At 30.8% G+C, this 15,807-nt stretch overlaps 2 protein-coding genes across 2 annotated transcripts in view; one reads left to right on the forward strand and one right to left on the reverse strand.

The window, feature by feature from the left end:
• LOC111278887 (Tetratricopeptide repeat (TPR)-like superfamily protein) overlaps positions 1–4,503 on the forward strand; it is a gene marked incomplete at its 5' end in the record, with an annotated part of 38,349 nt that extends 33,846 nt beyond the window's left edge. The window contains 3 exons of the mRNA XM_089765157.1: positions 1,106–1,162; positions 2,764–2,852; positions 3,835–4,503. Of these exons, the coding sequence (XP_089621283.1) occupies positions 1,106–1,162; positions 2,764–2,820 (114 nt within the window). The remainder of the gene's footprint in view (positions 1–1,105; positions 1,163–2,763; positions 2,853–3,834) is intronic.
• Positions 4,504–6,286: 1,783 nt separating this feature from the next.
• LOC111278889 (tyrosine--tRNA ligase 1, cytoplasmic-like) lies at positions 6,287–11,462 on the reverse strand. The gene is made up of 10 exons (XM_022865625.2): positions 11,248–11,462; positions 11,001–11,148; positions 10,158–10,444; positions 9,961–10,057; positions 8,736–8,841; positions 8,565–8,647; positions 8,292–8,437; positions 7,990–8,095; positions 6,672–6,731; positions 6,287–6,544 (listed from the first exon to the last, which is right to left on the reverse strand). Exons 1-10 carry the CDS (start codon positions 11,346–11,348, stop codon positions 6,524–6,526), a joined length of 1,155 nt encoding a protein of 384 aa, XP_022721360.2. The 5' UTR covers positions 11,349–11,462; the 3' UTR covers positions 6,287–6,523.
• Between the last annotated feature and the right edge of the window lie 4,345 nt (positions 11,463–15,807).

The following is a 15,807-nucleotide window of genomic DNA, read 5'->3' on the forward strand; positions in this document are numbered from 1 at the left end:
ATTTTCATGCTACCCGATCCGACCCGACCCGACCCCCGATTTTCAAAAAAAAAAATCGACCCTAAAAAATCGGGTCGGACCGGAACCCGTCGGGTACGGATTTTTTTGCCTTCCCTAACTCAACCACAGGTATAAACATCAATTAAAATCCACCATTACATTAGCAAGAGCCCAAGAAACAAACAAGGGACAGGCTTAAACAAAGCTAAACTTAAAACATAACACTTAACAGCAAGAGTTCAAATTTAGCGAAGCACATAAAACGTCAAATTGAACACAAATGGACAATTGATTGAGAATATGGTTGGGCTTTCTCCATCACAGCCAATCTACTAGAAACAAATCAAAGATCATCAAAAACTTGAGTTTTGTGATGGAAATAAGGTTTGTTCAGATCTGACATATAGAACAGAAAAACTGAATTTTAACAAATTATCATCTAAGCTGTCATCAAACACCAAAAATTGATTGAGGGATTTTGATCAATAGGGAAAGACACACCGTTTGATGGTTTTTTTCTTTTTGGAAAAGGGAAAAAGGTTAGGGGTTGAGAATCAGAAATTTGCCACTAATGTGCAGTGCTACAGTGTTATTGGCCAAAAACTAGTCTACCAATGTGGTTGTCTTGTATGTATTTATATTAGAACATTAAGTAATGCAAATGACTAATATACCCCTCAACCTAAATATTAACACATTTGATGTGATCCTATAGGGAGTGTTGATTCCGTTATCCAGGCTTTAGGTCTTCTTTACTAATCTTTAAAGGAAAAGTGGATAAAGTATGACCGTTTACTGTTTATCCGATTCTTATCTGAAATAATATATTCACAGTGCCACAACAGACTTTATTCCTATTACTACTATTTATAATGGTGTATCTAAATAGCTTAGACTCCAGGTGTTAGCCTGACAAAGCAATGTATAAGTAAATAGTTATGAACTCTTTTTGGTACTTATTTTCTTCAGATGTATTTCTCTTCCATTCTTCAACTGTTATTGGCTATCTTTCTTATTTCCTGCTGGTTAATTATATGTTTTTGACATCTAAAACTCTTACGATGAAGAGATATAATGTATTTTATTTTTTGTGATGTTTCTGCAGGGAATTCTTTTGAAAGAAAATGGAAATGTTGGAGATGCAGAGAGGATGTTTATACAAGTGAGTATATGATCTCTATGTGCTCAGTTAATTTGTCTTTTTCTACTCAGATCATGTGTCTAGCCTGCCCTTCTTGATCAGAATGTTCTTAATGGTAAATCAGTCCATGGTCTAATTAAATGATATTCTTGATCAGAATGTCCTAAAGTTATAATTAGGAGACTGCCACATAGGAAGATTTCCTTGGTCTTCCCCCTTATATCTCTCCTCTTGGGTATCTACCCTAAAACCAAAGGGCTATAGGTGGACAGATCCAACCCATATAAGGCTGGAAGAAAAACTCTAAAACTAACTAATGTGGGATAATTTCATTTCATACTCAACCGTATTTGTGGGGCCAATACTGACGTCTGAAACAAATGGGTTTACCATGTTGCCAACTAATACAGGGCAACAAAGAACAAACAATGACAGAAAGCAACAATAACTGGGTTTTGATACGTTTTATGGCATCCAACCTAGAACCAATATGCAACAAATTTGGGCAACCATCAGACTTGCTTGAACTACTATTTAATTTAAGATATCTGCTGGAAGATTCTTCATCTTAGTTGTTTGATTTAATTGGTAATAGTACTATATCAATGTGAGAACTGTGTTGCCCTAAAAGCTTAAACTAGTCGTAAATATCCGAGAATACCGCTTTTCGGTCTTTTTATATTTTTGGCCTTTCTTGCTCTCTATTTTTATGTTAGTGTTGAACTCTTCAGAAACTGGATACTTTCCGCATTTAAGTACTCTCTCTCTCTCTCTCTCTCTTGCTAGACAATTTTGGAGTAACACCCTGAGAGAGATATGACAAAGGGTTCAATCTTTTGGGAGCTACTCTTTATTTTGTTCAATCAAGTCTCTGTTTTCTAGATCTGTCCTGTAATTGACTAAAAAGTCTTGTGAGTGTTTTCCTGTTAATTATGATGTGTTGGGAGTAACATGGCTAAAAATAATTTGGCCTAGAATAGTAAAATCTAGTTCTAGTTAGGATAACAATCAGAAAACATAACCTTGATTAAGGAAGAAAGGTTTAATGTCCTTAGAGACAAGGGATGCATTTCACTAAGTCCTAAGATCCTTCTTCCCTCATCTCTCTGAGATCTCCCATCACCTTACTGTTATCTCCATAATCTTCTGATTTGAAATGAAAATCTCTGCCCAAACATGTGCATTAGCATGCTCTATTTTTCTATCTATTGTCAAGACTTGTTTTTGCCATACACAATTGACGAGCTTGACATCTTCTTTAGATATTTTCAAAGCTAAAAAGGGTCTTCATAATTGAAATATTGCTTTGAGGAATTCATTGTAGTCAAAGTATGATATTCCTCCTAATGCAATTTAATATTCTTTTTTTTTATTAACTATTTTTGGTGTTAAGTTAAAATTGCTGGATTTGGATCAATGTGTTCATGGATGAATTACTATAGCAATTTGTTTACGAAGTTCAATTTTTGGCAAAGAAAGACAAGTTTTTCCGAGAAAGAACCTGGGAAAAATATAAAAAGAAAAATGATATCATTTTCACAAGTAAAATATAAGATGTTTATCGTCATTTGCACTGCATATGAATGAAAAATCTTTCCAGCTAAAATTTTGGTGGTGTGCAGGCTCGATTTTTCGCCCCAGAGAAAGCTAAAGCCCTTGTAGATCGCTATTCAAGATGATGAAAGTTTGGTTCTTTACAAGCCTCTTTGATGTGAGTTAGATCTCCTCATAGTCTTTAACGATAATTAAGAATATGATGCCCATGGGATTTTTTAAAATTAAAAGTATTGGGTGTTAAACTATTTAAAACCCCTATAAGATTGACATCTTTCATTCTCTTACATCAACAAATAGTAATCAACTCACATTTTTAGCAATGTAATATAGGTGGTGGTCACATTCATGGCAAACAGTAATCAACTCAAATCGCTTTTAGGTTCCGTTTGGTTGGAGTTAACCAAAAAAAAAATTATTGAGAATTGGACACTAATCCGAAAATATTGTTGCATTTGGCAATATAAACTTGATAATGTTGATCATCATCATCATCTAACTTATCCAGGGTTTCAGATGGAAAGATGCACTTCTGAAACAGCACATATTGTAGCACATGATGTGCCTTGAGTAACTTTTAGTTTGTAGAAAATTATCAACTAAAAGTCCTTTTTGTGGGTTTTTGGTTAGATACAGTTCCTGTAGTTTGATAGATGCTCTTTAGTAACGACGAATTGTTGAGAATTTTGAAATAGATATAGAATTTAGTTCTATGAAACTGTTCTTACTCGGTTCATTTCATTGTATCGGTAGGTAACATTGATTGTGTCGGGTTTGGATCGAGTTATTTTGCCTCGGTTTATTATAATGTCATTCATTATATGTGAATAACATTTGATCAATATTTTAACTGCTAATTATGTTATTAAAATTAAAATTAAAGTTGTGGTAATCATTAAATAACAAAATTTTTTTTTAATTTTTATAATGTTAAAAATTAGATAGTATATTATAAATATATATATATATATATAATAAAGTTAAATGTTATGTTTTTTTTTTTTAAATATAAACCGTAATTTTTGAAAAAAAAAAATGAAGTTAAATATAATCGGTGAATTATACTTCTTTGACACCTTTTATGCAAGTAATGGAGTCCTCTTGCAATGCCAACCGCAATATGATACCTTGTTTTCCAGTCCATTGGTGGCAGATTCACATCTGCAGCAACAAAATCCCAATGTTCTCGAACAAGGGGACTTCACAAGGGATCTGTAACACTCCTTCCTGTTCAAACCTAAAGTCATCTTCCGCTTTTCTTAGCAGAATCCCAAATGCTTGATGACCCAAGTACTCTGTTGGGATGATAAATCTCTTCATCTCATTAATACGCAGCAAACAGCTTGGAACCCTTTGGGGACACCGTCACCTGACACTGCTGGAACGTCTGTGACAGAGAGTGTTCTCTTAAGGAACTTGATACTTCTACTGCCGCCGCTGGTGCTGGTGTTCGGATGCGAGGAGCTGCTGCTGTTGCTATTGTTGGTGCTGTTCTTTGGTTCATTTGCTAACTTTTTCTACTTCTTGAGGATCTGTTGAAGCCTGACCATCTCCTTGACTTTTTGAATCCATCAAAGTTATTTTTCTCTCTCCCTTGTGTGAGTGAATGATTTCCAATGAAAGGTGGAGTTGGGATTAAAAAAAGATTTGAAGTAGAGATCTAATCGATTGAGTTTAAGTTGATATAATATTAAGTTTAAATTCAAGTTCAATTTTAAATTTGAAGTTCAAAATTTAGTTCAAACTCGATCGAATTTTATTTTTTTAACTTCAGATAAATATCAAATTATTCGAGTTTATTTGATTAAATTTGATTAACATGTAAAAATGAGTTTAATTCTTATATTTAATAAAAATTTGATTATTTGTACTTAAATTCAAACTTAAGTTTAAGATATTTTATCAATTAAAATAATTAAAATATATTAAAATATAAAAACTCGATTAAGCTCATAAATTATTGAAGTCAGATATAAAAATGTTCGAACTTGATTTGATCGATAAGTTGAGTTATTTAGAGCTTAAATTTGACTCGATAATAATTGAATCGAATTTGAATTTTATTCAAGTTGAATCTGAATAATTTATTAATATTAATGTATCATTTACACTCTTAATAAAAAGAGAGGTACTTACAGAATTGGAAGCACTTCTAATTTTTATAAATAATATTTTAATTCAAATATAATTAATTGCCGATTTACATAATTTATATAAAATAATATAATTGTATTAGATGCATCACATATAATTGACGATTTACATAATTTATATATAAAACAATATAATTGGATTAGATGCATAGCTTGCAACTGCCTCAAGAATCATCAGCGCCCTTTGGTTTTTTTCACACAAAATCACTAGTTAATTTCTACATTTTCAATTTATTTTTTATAAAGAAAGTCGCGTTCCGGATATAATAAAAATTTTATGAGTATTAAAATTAATTTACTAAATATTATTGTTAATTTCTGATTTTCAGCTTACTTAATTATCTATTGGATTTTGAGTTTTCTTAGAAGATGATGGGAAATGGCCCTGAAGCAAGAAATTCCATTTGTGACAAAGAACAAACAAATTAAGCAAGTTGACAACAGTAGTTAATTTATATATATATATATATATGTATATATTTATATACATTCTATATAACAAGAAATGATAAATTTGAATCTTTAAGTTAGTTTATTAACACAATTACTTATAAAAATAATATTCAATAAATTTATAATTCGAATTTTAGTACTTTTAATACTTTTAATTTTAATTTTCTCACTTCAATTTCTTATATAGAAAAAAAAAAAAAATATATATATATATATATATATATATATATAGGACTTTTCCACGTTTTAACTAAGCTATTGATTAACTAAACATGAAAGGATGAAAGAAGTTATTGATTAACTAAACTTACTGTGGATTAATACTCAATTATCTATCAAGTATCAATGTAATGTTATTATTTTAAGATTTAGCTTTTGAGTTTTAAATATAGGTGGCAAATTTTTCGTCCTAAAATTTCATGGTAATGGATTACATTCTGTGGACAATTATTACTTTATACTAAAATAAATTCAAAATTTAATTCAATTAATTTATATAATTATTTTTTTAAAAAATATTATTTAATAATTTTAAAATTCAAATTTTAATAGTTAAAACTCAAAATATCAGTTTAAATTTTAAAATTTCTTAATATTATGCATTATTCAATAAAATTGAATCGAATTTAATCCGACTTCCACCTCATAAGGGAGTTGCGTTCCGAGGGACTAAAAATCTCCACTGCTATTGTCAAGCTTGGACATACTTAAGACTGACCCAATTGAGATCGTTGCCACACCTTGATAAAAGAGTGATGCTGTAGTCAACCCTGGATACGTGGCTCTTCGATGGGGGAAGGACCACGCAAAGTATTGTCACCGAGCAAGTAACTTCTTCCCCCGCTGTGTCCGCTTTTGCTGTTCGAGATGGGGATGATGATAGGAAAACCCGGTATAACAATATTTTTCAATCGCAACAACAATTCTTAACTAACTTTATGAAAACAGTACAGTTTTGCCATCGCATTAAACAAGTGGAACAAAATGCCTGCTCAAAATAAGTCTCAAACTTGATTCTTCAATTTGAGCACAGTTACTTTATAGCCAACTTTCATGTTAGTGATAGAGAATATAAAGGGTAGTAATACCCAAATCAAACCTTAGGTTGTTGGCTATCTTAACAAGTATATAACAAGGCGGCAACGTTTCATTTGAATGAAAACAAAACAAAGCAAAATGTTAATTAATCCTACTGAGCACAAGGTTATCGTTCTCCTTGTGATCACTTGGTGATGCGGTAGCTCTGCATGATCGGAAAAATAAGAAGTCAAGTTTCATACAAATTGAAAATGTCAGTGTGTCAAACACTGCATGCCCCATGAAAAAGATCATAATTAAAATGCAGGGAATGAAGGAATAAGCAACAATACCTTAACCCGTTTCAGCAAATCCTTGGCCTTAGCGTCATTGTTAAAGTGATTGCGCACAGGCTGTACACAAAGGACAGATAAAAGAATTAATTCACAGGCAAGTAAATGATATAATGTGTTCAACCACGGTTGTGTCAGAGCGGCACCACTGGGGTCATCAACCTAACATGAGACACCTCATTTTCAACATGTCAAAACCCACTGCCTTGTAGTGCCATGACAGGGTATTTCATGAGTTAGACAAGCTGATTGGCATTATGTTTCCTGATGACAACACCTCAGATACACTATATGATAAGCCACCAGTTCTCACACTTTATTTTTCAAAAGTGGCACCACATGAATACCAACACAAGTACAAAAAACATAGAAGCAAATATCAGAATTCCCCATTTTAACCGTGTAATTTGCCAACCTTTTGCCAAGAAGAATGGGAAAAGAAGACACAGCAAATATTGGGGAGTGACACGGCATGTAATTGAATAACCATTCATTCAAGAATTCCCCATTCTGGTTACTAAACAATTTTTCACAAATTTTTGAAAAGGACATTTTATTAAGCACTGGTTATTTATAATATCAAACCAAACATTAGAAGCAACTAAATTAATAATACATTATAGTTTATACCTTTGACCTTGATTATTTCATAATTAACTCAAATTAATCTGTTCAGTTTCTTCAAGTCTTTCAGGATAAGATAATTGTAAAAATACAAATAAAGACCAAAATGCTTTAGTTACCTTTATCTATGTAAGGTTCACCAAGCCATTACTTCGCGCAAGAGTCCTCTTTCTTCTAGTATATATTACTAAATTTTGTTGGCATATTTAACTACCCTTTGCTTTTTTTTTTTCTTTTTCATTAGGGCATAAGCAAAATTTCTTGAAAGTGATGATGTTATATTAACAGTCACTAAAAGTCACATGCATTGTTTTCGTTATTAGCTGCCCCCGGTACAGCATTTACACAATGCAGTGCAACATCTTTCTGCTCATTATATAACCCCAAAATAGGAAAAAGAAAATCAAAGTGAGATACCAAATATCAAATATGAAGAGAGGACAAGTGCACCCAAAAAAAAAACTCAAAATTGGAATAATCAAGGATAAAATAAAAGTTCATATAAAGCCTGGTGTAGCTAATCAAGCAGAGGTACTCTATCCTATTAAAATTTATATACTTTAACCAAAAGATTCTAACACTGCGGTTCTGCTAGGGACCTGACTCAGTTGCAACAGGATAGTGTTGGCAGAGGGTGTTTTGTTCAGGCCTTACCTAGTTATTAACAGAAATAAATCATCTAAAATGTGCTTACCTGTAGTATCTTGTTTAAAGCTTTCGAAAGAGCAGGCTTCAAATCACCAGGATGCAACTCCCCACTTTCATAGTCAGAAACAAGCTCCTCAAAATTTTTAAAAGTCCTGAATGAAATGATAATACATTAATGCCATGCCCTCTAAAATAGTATGAAAAAGACAAATTACAAAAAAAAAATGTCATGTTAAACAAATAAAGGGAGTTAAAAAAGTTTCCAAACTTAAATTGTGAAAGTATAAGCATTAGTTTCATTCATTCTTATGCTGGAATACAAATGACGTAAGATATGGGACCACTAACTTGTCACCACCATTTTCTGCATTGCGCTCCACCCTAAACTCATTAAACCATGGGAAGATGATGTACTTGATGTATTCCAAACATGGATTCCCCTCAACAATTTTAGGGGGGCAGTATGCCTTCTTTATTTTCACATTCACTTCTGCCTGTGACATGAATCATAAGAAAGTATCAGAACATGACTAAAGATTAATATCCGTCATTACATGCTTTCTGAGTACTTTGATAGAAAGAAACCCCAGTTATGAATCCCATGACTGAAGGACAGACTACCTCCTCATCCTCCATGAAGATCGATGATGATGGATCACTCTTGGACATTTTCTCCTGTCCCTGCTGCAGACCAGGTAGCATATCTGCATGACATGGAAACCAAAAGCAACTAAGATAAAAGGAAAAGAAATGAGAAAAAGAGCCAAAATTGACATTGAAGTAGGACAATACGATGAGACAAAATAATTGGTTTGCTTTTCCTCTTTATGTCATCACAGTACTCTCTTGCAAGTACATTGACTTTCCGTTGATCCATGCCCAACTGGCAAATGTCTGCCTGTTCACATAAAGTAATTCCTTCACTCTTAGATTAAAAAAAAAAAAGTTTCATTACAACATATCAGAAAACATCCAATCTACACAAGCAAGGATACAGCTTGTAAAAATAGTCCAGAATTGCACTACAAAAAAGTGGAAGGAGATCTATAGCAAACCATGCTGGATCCTGAACAGTGATTCTTCATTTAAACTGTCAAAAATGGTTTTGTAGCTGATCATTTATAGTACATTTGGAACTTAAATCAAAATTTGAAACTTTTCTTGATTTTGACAGGACTGGAACAACATGAATCAAAGAATAACATTGAGAAACAAATATCCAATAATGTCCCAATAAAACTCTCAAAGGAAAGGATACCAAATGATGTCAAAGAACTTCTCAATTAGAAAAAACTATCTATTGATGTCCCATAGAAAATAACCTAATAAGCTTTTACATGGTTGATATCAAGGTATGCCACGAACACGGTATAGATCCAGTGTCAACAACAAATTTGAATATTTTTTCCAAATTTTAAGAGAGAAATTACAATCTATAATGAGCAACCGACAAAAAGGCCATGATAGAGACTTTATACAATGAAAATACTGTTTCTGACCAGGACTGAAATCATGCTAGAATTTTACATTTTGAAACCGATCCATGTTAGTCTCAACAAAGGATTCCAAAAACAAATTGAGTTTTACAGCTTAAAAATTTCTTATAAATTGTGCTAACTGTGCTAGTGTACCACTTGGTGGATACTGGATGAACTAATGAAAAATAAGAAGTAATCTTTGTTGATCTGGAGAAGAATATTAAAAAGGAAAAAAAAAAGTAAAAAATGCAAGGACCAAAACCAATGCTGAGAAGAACAGTCAAAAATTGCCCTTTCCACCATAAGAGAATTACTTTATAGCATATCAAACATTAAGAGATGACAAAGATTAAAATATTACACAAACATTTTAGCGTGTCTGTATGCAAGTGCAACAGAAAAACAGGTGAGTAATTACTAGAAATTCTCAGGACAGTAAGTGTCAGTTGAACTTTCATTAAGCTTTGCAAATAAATCTGTCTAAAATTCGTTATTAAAAGGCTAGGATCAGAAAATATAACATTCATAAGCAGAAGCACCTTGAGGAAAAATATGTCAGCACACTGCATGCATGGGTAAAGAATTTGGGCGGCTGACAACTCATCTTGCTCGCTACGGCCCATAATTTGACAACACCTAGAAACAACAAATTTTGGGTTTGGAATCAACCAAAGCATTACTACTAATATTAAGTAAAAGAACAGAGAAAAAAATCCAAAATTTATTATTCCCACACCTCATTATCCTGGGAAGCTTGTTTCTGCGGGCTATATCCATCACAAGTGGCCAGTACTCTGCTGCATTGGAGTTAATTTCATCTGAAGACCACAAGAATTCAACCTTTCCACTTAGATCCATGCCAACTGCCTTCCAGATTTCAATCAAATATTGTCCAACTATTTTGATTTTCTTCAAGTCACCATCCATTTTATTGTTTAGCTGTGCAAACCAATCTGCAATCCAGATTTTTACTCTACACCCAGCAGAGGTCAGTCTGTTAACGTTTATCGCCTTCATAACTCCCTTTTACAGACAAATAACGAAACAAATTTTAGTATAACAGGGAGAAAACATTAAAAAGAAATGCCAAACAACTAATTCTATTCCACAGCGACATATCATAATGGAGGCAGGTACATTATAAGAGAAAACAAAGTGCATGACAAAAGCATGTTAGATCTGAAATGATGATGAAGTACAAGTGTGGCAAGTGGCATTAATTTATGGAAAAAGAAATCAATAGAAATATGCTAACAATCTATAGCAATTGGCAAAGATTTATCGAAAAAGAAATCAATAGAAATATGCTAAAAAACTATAGCAATCGGTCAAAACCAATTAAATCAGCAAAGCACTAAAAAGAAGCTAATACCTTGAAATCAAATCATGAGAGCAATGAAAAGCTGTCATATTTCAATTGTGTTAGGGATAGATAAATCCATAATTAGCTTTGAAGTATTAATTAAACCCAATAAAGCATTGATTTCAATTCTTAGATTCAATTTCTACATTTTGAGAGAATTCAGTCAAACAACAGTTGAAAAAGAATAGAAGAATGAAAAAAGAAATAGAAGAAAACCTGAGCAATGTGCATTCTTCCAGAAGGCTCGAAGCCATCATAGCAAATGGGTTCAGGCTTGTGGGTGAGAAGGTTCAACAGCTCATCCTCTTGAATACATTCTTCTCCAACACTTCTTATAATCCTAAACTTCTCTTCTACACTCAACCTGAAACCATAATTTTTTTTAAAAATTATACAAATAAATTTACCCGATTTCCATCTAATAAAAAAAAGAAAAAAGCGAAACTCAACAGAGATGACTTACTGTGGAGTTGAAGAAGAGGATGAGCAAGGCTGGGAGTTGATAGAGAGGGATTGCATGGCGGTGGACGGTGCGGTCTGGTCGGCAGGCGATTGATCCGCCATGGGTTCTGACTATATTTTGACGGCTGCAAAGGCTTTCCAAGCTTAGGTAATCCAAACTTTTGCAAAGCCCTGCCCTAATGCCTTAGCTCTTAGTGCGTTTGAAGAATCGCATCTGATTCTTCCTTTCAATTGGGCGGCTTTAACGCGTGGCGTAGAGTAGCCGCTAGACTTGATAATTTGATACAGGTTATAATAATATGATATAAAAATAATATGATTTAAAATTAAAAAATTATAAATAAATTTAATAAAATTAAAATTTTATATTTTATATTTTTTATCGAAGTGATAAATAATTTTTGTGTAAAAATATTTTATATATAATGATAATATAAATTATCAAATTTAATAGTTATGATTAATAATTTTTTAATAATTTATTTTTAAAACAAAGTTTTGAATGTATTTTTAAGATAAATTATTGAAATTTTTTTATAACTTATACATTTAAATAAAACAATTTCAATAAATTATTAAAATCTTTTTAATGAATATTTTATATTTAATTTCTTTATTAATGTTTAATAAAAAAATCTACAAACACGCTCAATATTTTTATACTAACAATATTTTTCCAATACTAAAAATAATATTTTTATTAATGGATCAAAATTCAAAACTTAAAATTTTTATTTTATTTTATTCACTTTCTATTTTATTAGAAATTAACTTTTATAGGTTTTTTAGTTTTAACTAAATATAACATAAGCATTAAAGTAAGTTTTATACTTGTGTTGAATTGTACAATAGATATTTCATTAAGAAAAAAATTACGAGCTTTTATATAAACTAGTGGAATGCTCGTGCATTGCTGTCATCGTACATTTACCATTAATTACTATTTTATTAATATTAGTAAAAAATTTCATAATTAATTAATTAGTATCACACATGAAAAAAATTGTAAGACATTAGAATATTTAAAAAAAGATACAATATCATTGCGCCGTTAATCTCACGCTAAAAAATCCAAAGAATCCAAAAGTGAAACTAGAATTGTTTTTTACGTTTAGAATCATATTTCAATTTTGCCAAACACAACGCATCTATTGATAGCATCAAACCAGTAATATGGGGCATACCATGGGTGATGAAAATAGGATACTTGAGATTTAATTTGGTGATGAAGGTTATTGATGGAGATGGTTGTGAATGCAAAGTAATACCAAAAATATTTGAGCTATTTAAATTAGTAGTGTTTAATATGAAAGAACTTGTGTTGCAATTTTACCATAAGCAGTGATTTGATTTACACTGTTAATTAGATGAAAAAACAAAAGTAAAAGAAAAATGAAAGCAAATTAAAAAACATATTATAGAAATTTCAGTGTAAATGATCCTTAGTTTATTCATAGTTCATCATCTCAAAAACTTATCCAATTAATTTCATAAAATCATAATTAAAAATAAAAAAAATAGTAAAAAAAACTAATTGTCAATTAATAAACTAAAAAACAAAGCATTATTTTTACTCAAAAATAAAATAATAAAAAGAAAAAAAATTGATTAAAGTAATTCCACATTTTAAAGGTTCATTATATAAAATTACAAAAAAAGAAGTTCGGATTGAAGAGAAAACCTCCAAATAGTCAACGTTAATTTGTAATTTTATTATAATACCTTAATTTGTAATTTTTTTAAAGAGATTGATGTGATGTATGACAACACCCACCAACAATTAAATTTTTAAAAAAAAAAGAACAAGGAAGAAAAGAAAAAAAAAAAACAATTAAGGTAATTTGGACATTTTTAGAATGCTCAAGATGTGGAAGAAGGAAAAAAAAAAAAAAAAAAGAGAGAAAAATAAGGTGACAAGTGGGTAGCAGTAGGAAAAGTCAAAGTTGAGTCAATATACGTCAAAAATTACATTTCTTATGTAAGAGACGTGATCATTGTGGTTCTTTGCAAAAATAAATTATTGTGGTTCTTTGTAAGAGCAAGGTATATGTCGAAGATTACGTTTCTCATATAAGAAATGTGATTTTTATGGTTCAAATATTACGTTTCTAACCATGTTTTAGGAATAGAAAACGTAATCTAAATAATTTTTAAATGTAATTTTTTTATTCATTATTAATCATGTTTTACAACCAAAAACCATGATTTTTGATAGAATATTAACCATGTTTGCAAACTAATAAATATGATCTTTGTTAGTAAAGACTACATTTTTAAGTATTATAAATATTTTTTAAAATTACATTAATTACTATGTTTTTCACATTATAATATCGTTGATATGAAATATCTAGATTATTTTGCTATTATTTTAATTGATCAATTATGTTTCAAATATAAAAAACATAGTTCTTTCCAAAAATTTTTTAAAAAATCAAAAACATAAAATTATAGTCATCTACTATATTTGTTTTATTTAAAAAACATTGTTTTTATTAGCTTTAGTTGTTAGTGTGGATTTATTACCTAAAACTTTCACCTACTTCTCTTTAATTTTTTTTTGTTAAATCAAAAAATAATAACCACTCTTTTTTTTTTAGATATTTTTGCAAAGCAAAACAAAACAAAAAACAAACAAAACAAAACAAAACAAAAAAAAAAGAAAAAAAGAAAAAGAAAAGGAAAATCATGAAAATCCCATATGGAATCTTAAATGATAAACACTGTGGTGGTAGACGACGGTTTGTGAGGCAGCTACTGACCAATTTCTGGAAAGGTAGTCAACTATTTTAGAGAGTATTTGAGTTTTTTTTTTTTGAAGAAAGGCAAAGAATGAGGTAAAAAAACACTTTAGGATTTATAGGCTTTAAAAAAAAAAAAGTATATCTGAAATGAAGCTAATTGTTTATAAGAATCCTTCATCAATCTATGCCAAGATGGTTAGTAGTATTGTAGGTAATAGTCGAGTTGGCTAGGATAATGAATAAAAAGTAAAAGTCTTAAAGCAAAGGGTTGTCCTCACTAGCAATCATAGTTAACTTCTTTTGAATTTCTTAGGCGAAGCAAAAAGGAGTAAGAGTGGGTCTAGCACTTTTTGGCTTTAATCCTAGGATGATTCATGATGTATAAACTTGAAACTTTTGGGAATGAATGAAAACATCTTTTAATTTGAATTTTCTATGAATAGACGTCTCTGTTTACATTTCATTTATATAATGGTATGCCTATACGAGCCCGTAAAAAAAAATGACGGTTGTAAATATACTTTCACTAAACTTATAAGGCAGAAGAAATGTCTTTAAATAAACCAACCTTAATATAGGATGGAATTTAAGCTCGTTCTCAACAATAGTAAAATTTGACTTGTATATCATGCATAATTTGTTTGAATTTATTATTTTTTATGCCAGCTAAAGACAAGGAAGGGTGATTATGAGTGTGCTTTCATCAAACCTTTGAAGTAAAAAGATATTTTTAAAAATTTTAATAATAAAATTCATGTCATATATTTCTTACTTTTAGATAATTAATAAAAAGTTCAAGGATAGTGCATCCTAGGAAATGAGTTCAATAAAATTTACACACTTATAACACTCGAACTTATATCAATATCGTGAAAAATGAAAATGCAAGTCAGATGAACAGAATGGAAATGGGCCAAGGAGAGATAAAAAAAACAATTATGAGAATGCAACAAAATATGCACAGACAGTTGGTAGAATTAAAACAGATGTTAGCAGGATTAACAAAAGGAAAAAGAATTAATGAAACACATGAGGCAAAGGAGGAAACAGTCGTTGAAGAACTGTCATATCTACTTGGGTTCACATATCGATATGTTTAAGACCCTTATAAGTCACAAGCACCTCCACCAACTCATCAACCTCATTCTGACACTTTTGTCAAGTTGCCTCCAATAAAGATAAATGTCAATTCTAGGCCTACTTCTTACAACTCCATAATCTCAGGCTTACTTTTTATGACTCAATTGCTATGCCTAATTTGAATGATCCAAAAGAATTAAAGCAACTAAAAAAAGTACAAAATCCATCAGGAGATATGGCGATGAAAGATAAATATAACTTATTGGAAGAGAGACTGAAGGTAATTGAAGACCATGATGTATATTAGTGTTGATGCCAAGAAACTTAGTCTAGTGCCTAATATTATCATTTCATCAAAATTTAAAGACCTAGATTTTGAGAATTTAAAGCCCTAGATTTTGAGAAGTATGATGAAATAAAATACCCTTCAATACACATCACCATGTATTACCAAAAGATGATAGGCTATACTCATAATGATAAGTTATTGATCCATTATTTTTAAGATAGTCTCACTGAGTTTGCAGTAAGATGGTATGCCTAGCTAGACCGAAATAGAATTTGTTCTTAAAATGATTTGGTTATAACCTTCATAGTACAATATAAGCATGTTGAAGACATGGCTCCTAATAGGTTATCTTTACAGAACATAAAAAAAGGTTAACTGAAACTTTCAAGAAATATGTATACAAATAGAGAGACATGATAGCCCAAGAACAACAATCTGTAAGAGAAAA

Source organism: Durio zibethinus, chromosome 8 (genome assembly GCF_047325235.1).
Source record: "Durio zibethinus cultivar Kanyao isolate XHJ-2024 chromosome 8, ASM4732523v1, whole genome shotgun sequence".
Taxonomy (NCBI): Eukaryota; Viridiplantae; Streptophyta; class Magnoliopsida; order Malvales; family Malvaceae; genus Durio; species Durio zibethinus.

What these genes read in the sequence shown, in the direction of transcription:
- LOC111278889 (XM_022865625.2), bottom strand. Translation starts at nt 11,348, where the DNA reads ATGGCGGATCAATCGCCTGCCGACCAGACCGCACCGTCCACCGCCATG. An exon ending in TCTTCATGGAGGATGAGGAG is followed by an intron (nt 8,438 to 8,564) that starts GTAGTCTGTCCT and finishes TTCATGTCACAG; the next exon opens with GCAGAAGTGAATGTGAAAAT. An exon ending in GCAGAAAATGGTGGTGACAA is followed by an intron (nt 8,096 to 8,291) that starts GTTAGTGGTCCC and finishes CATTTCATTCAG; the next exon opens with GACTTTTAAAAATTTTGAGG.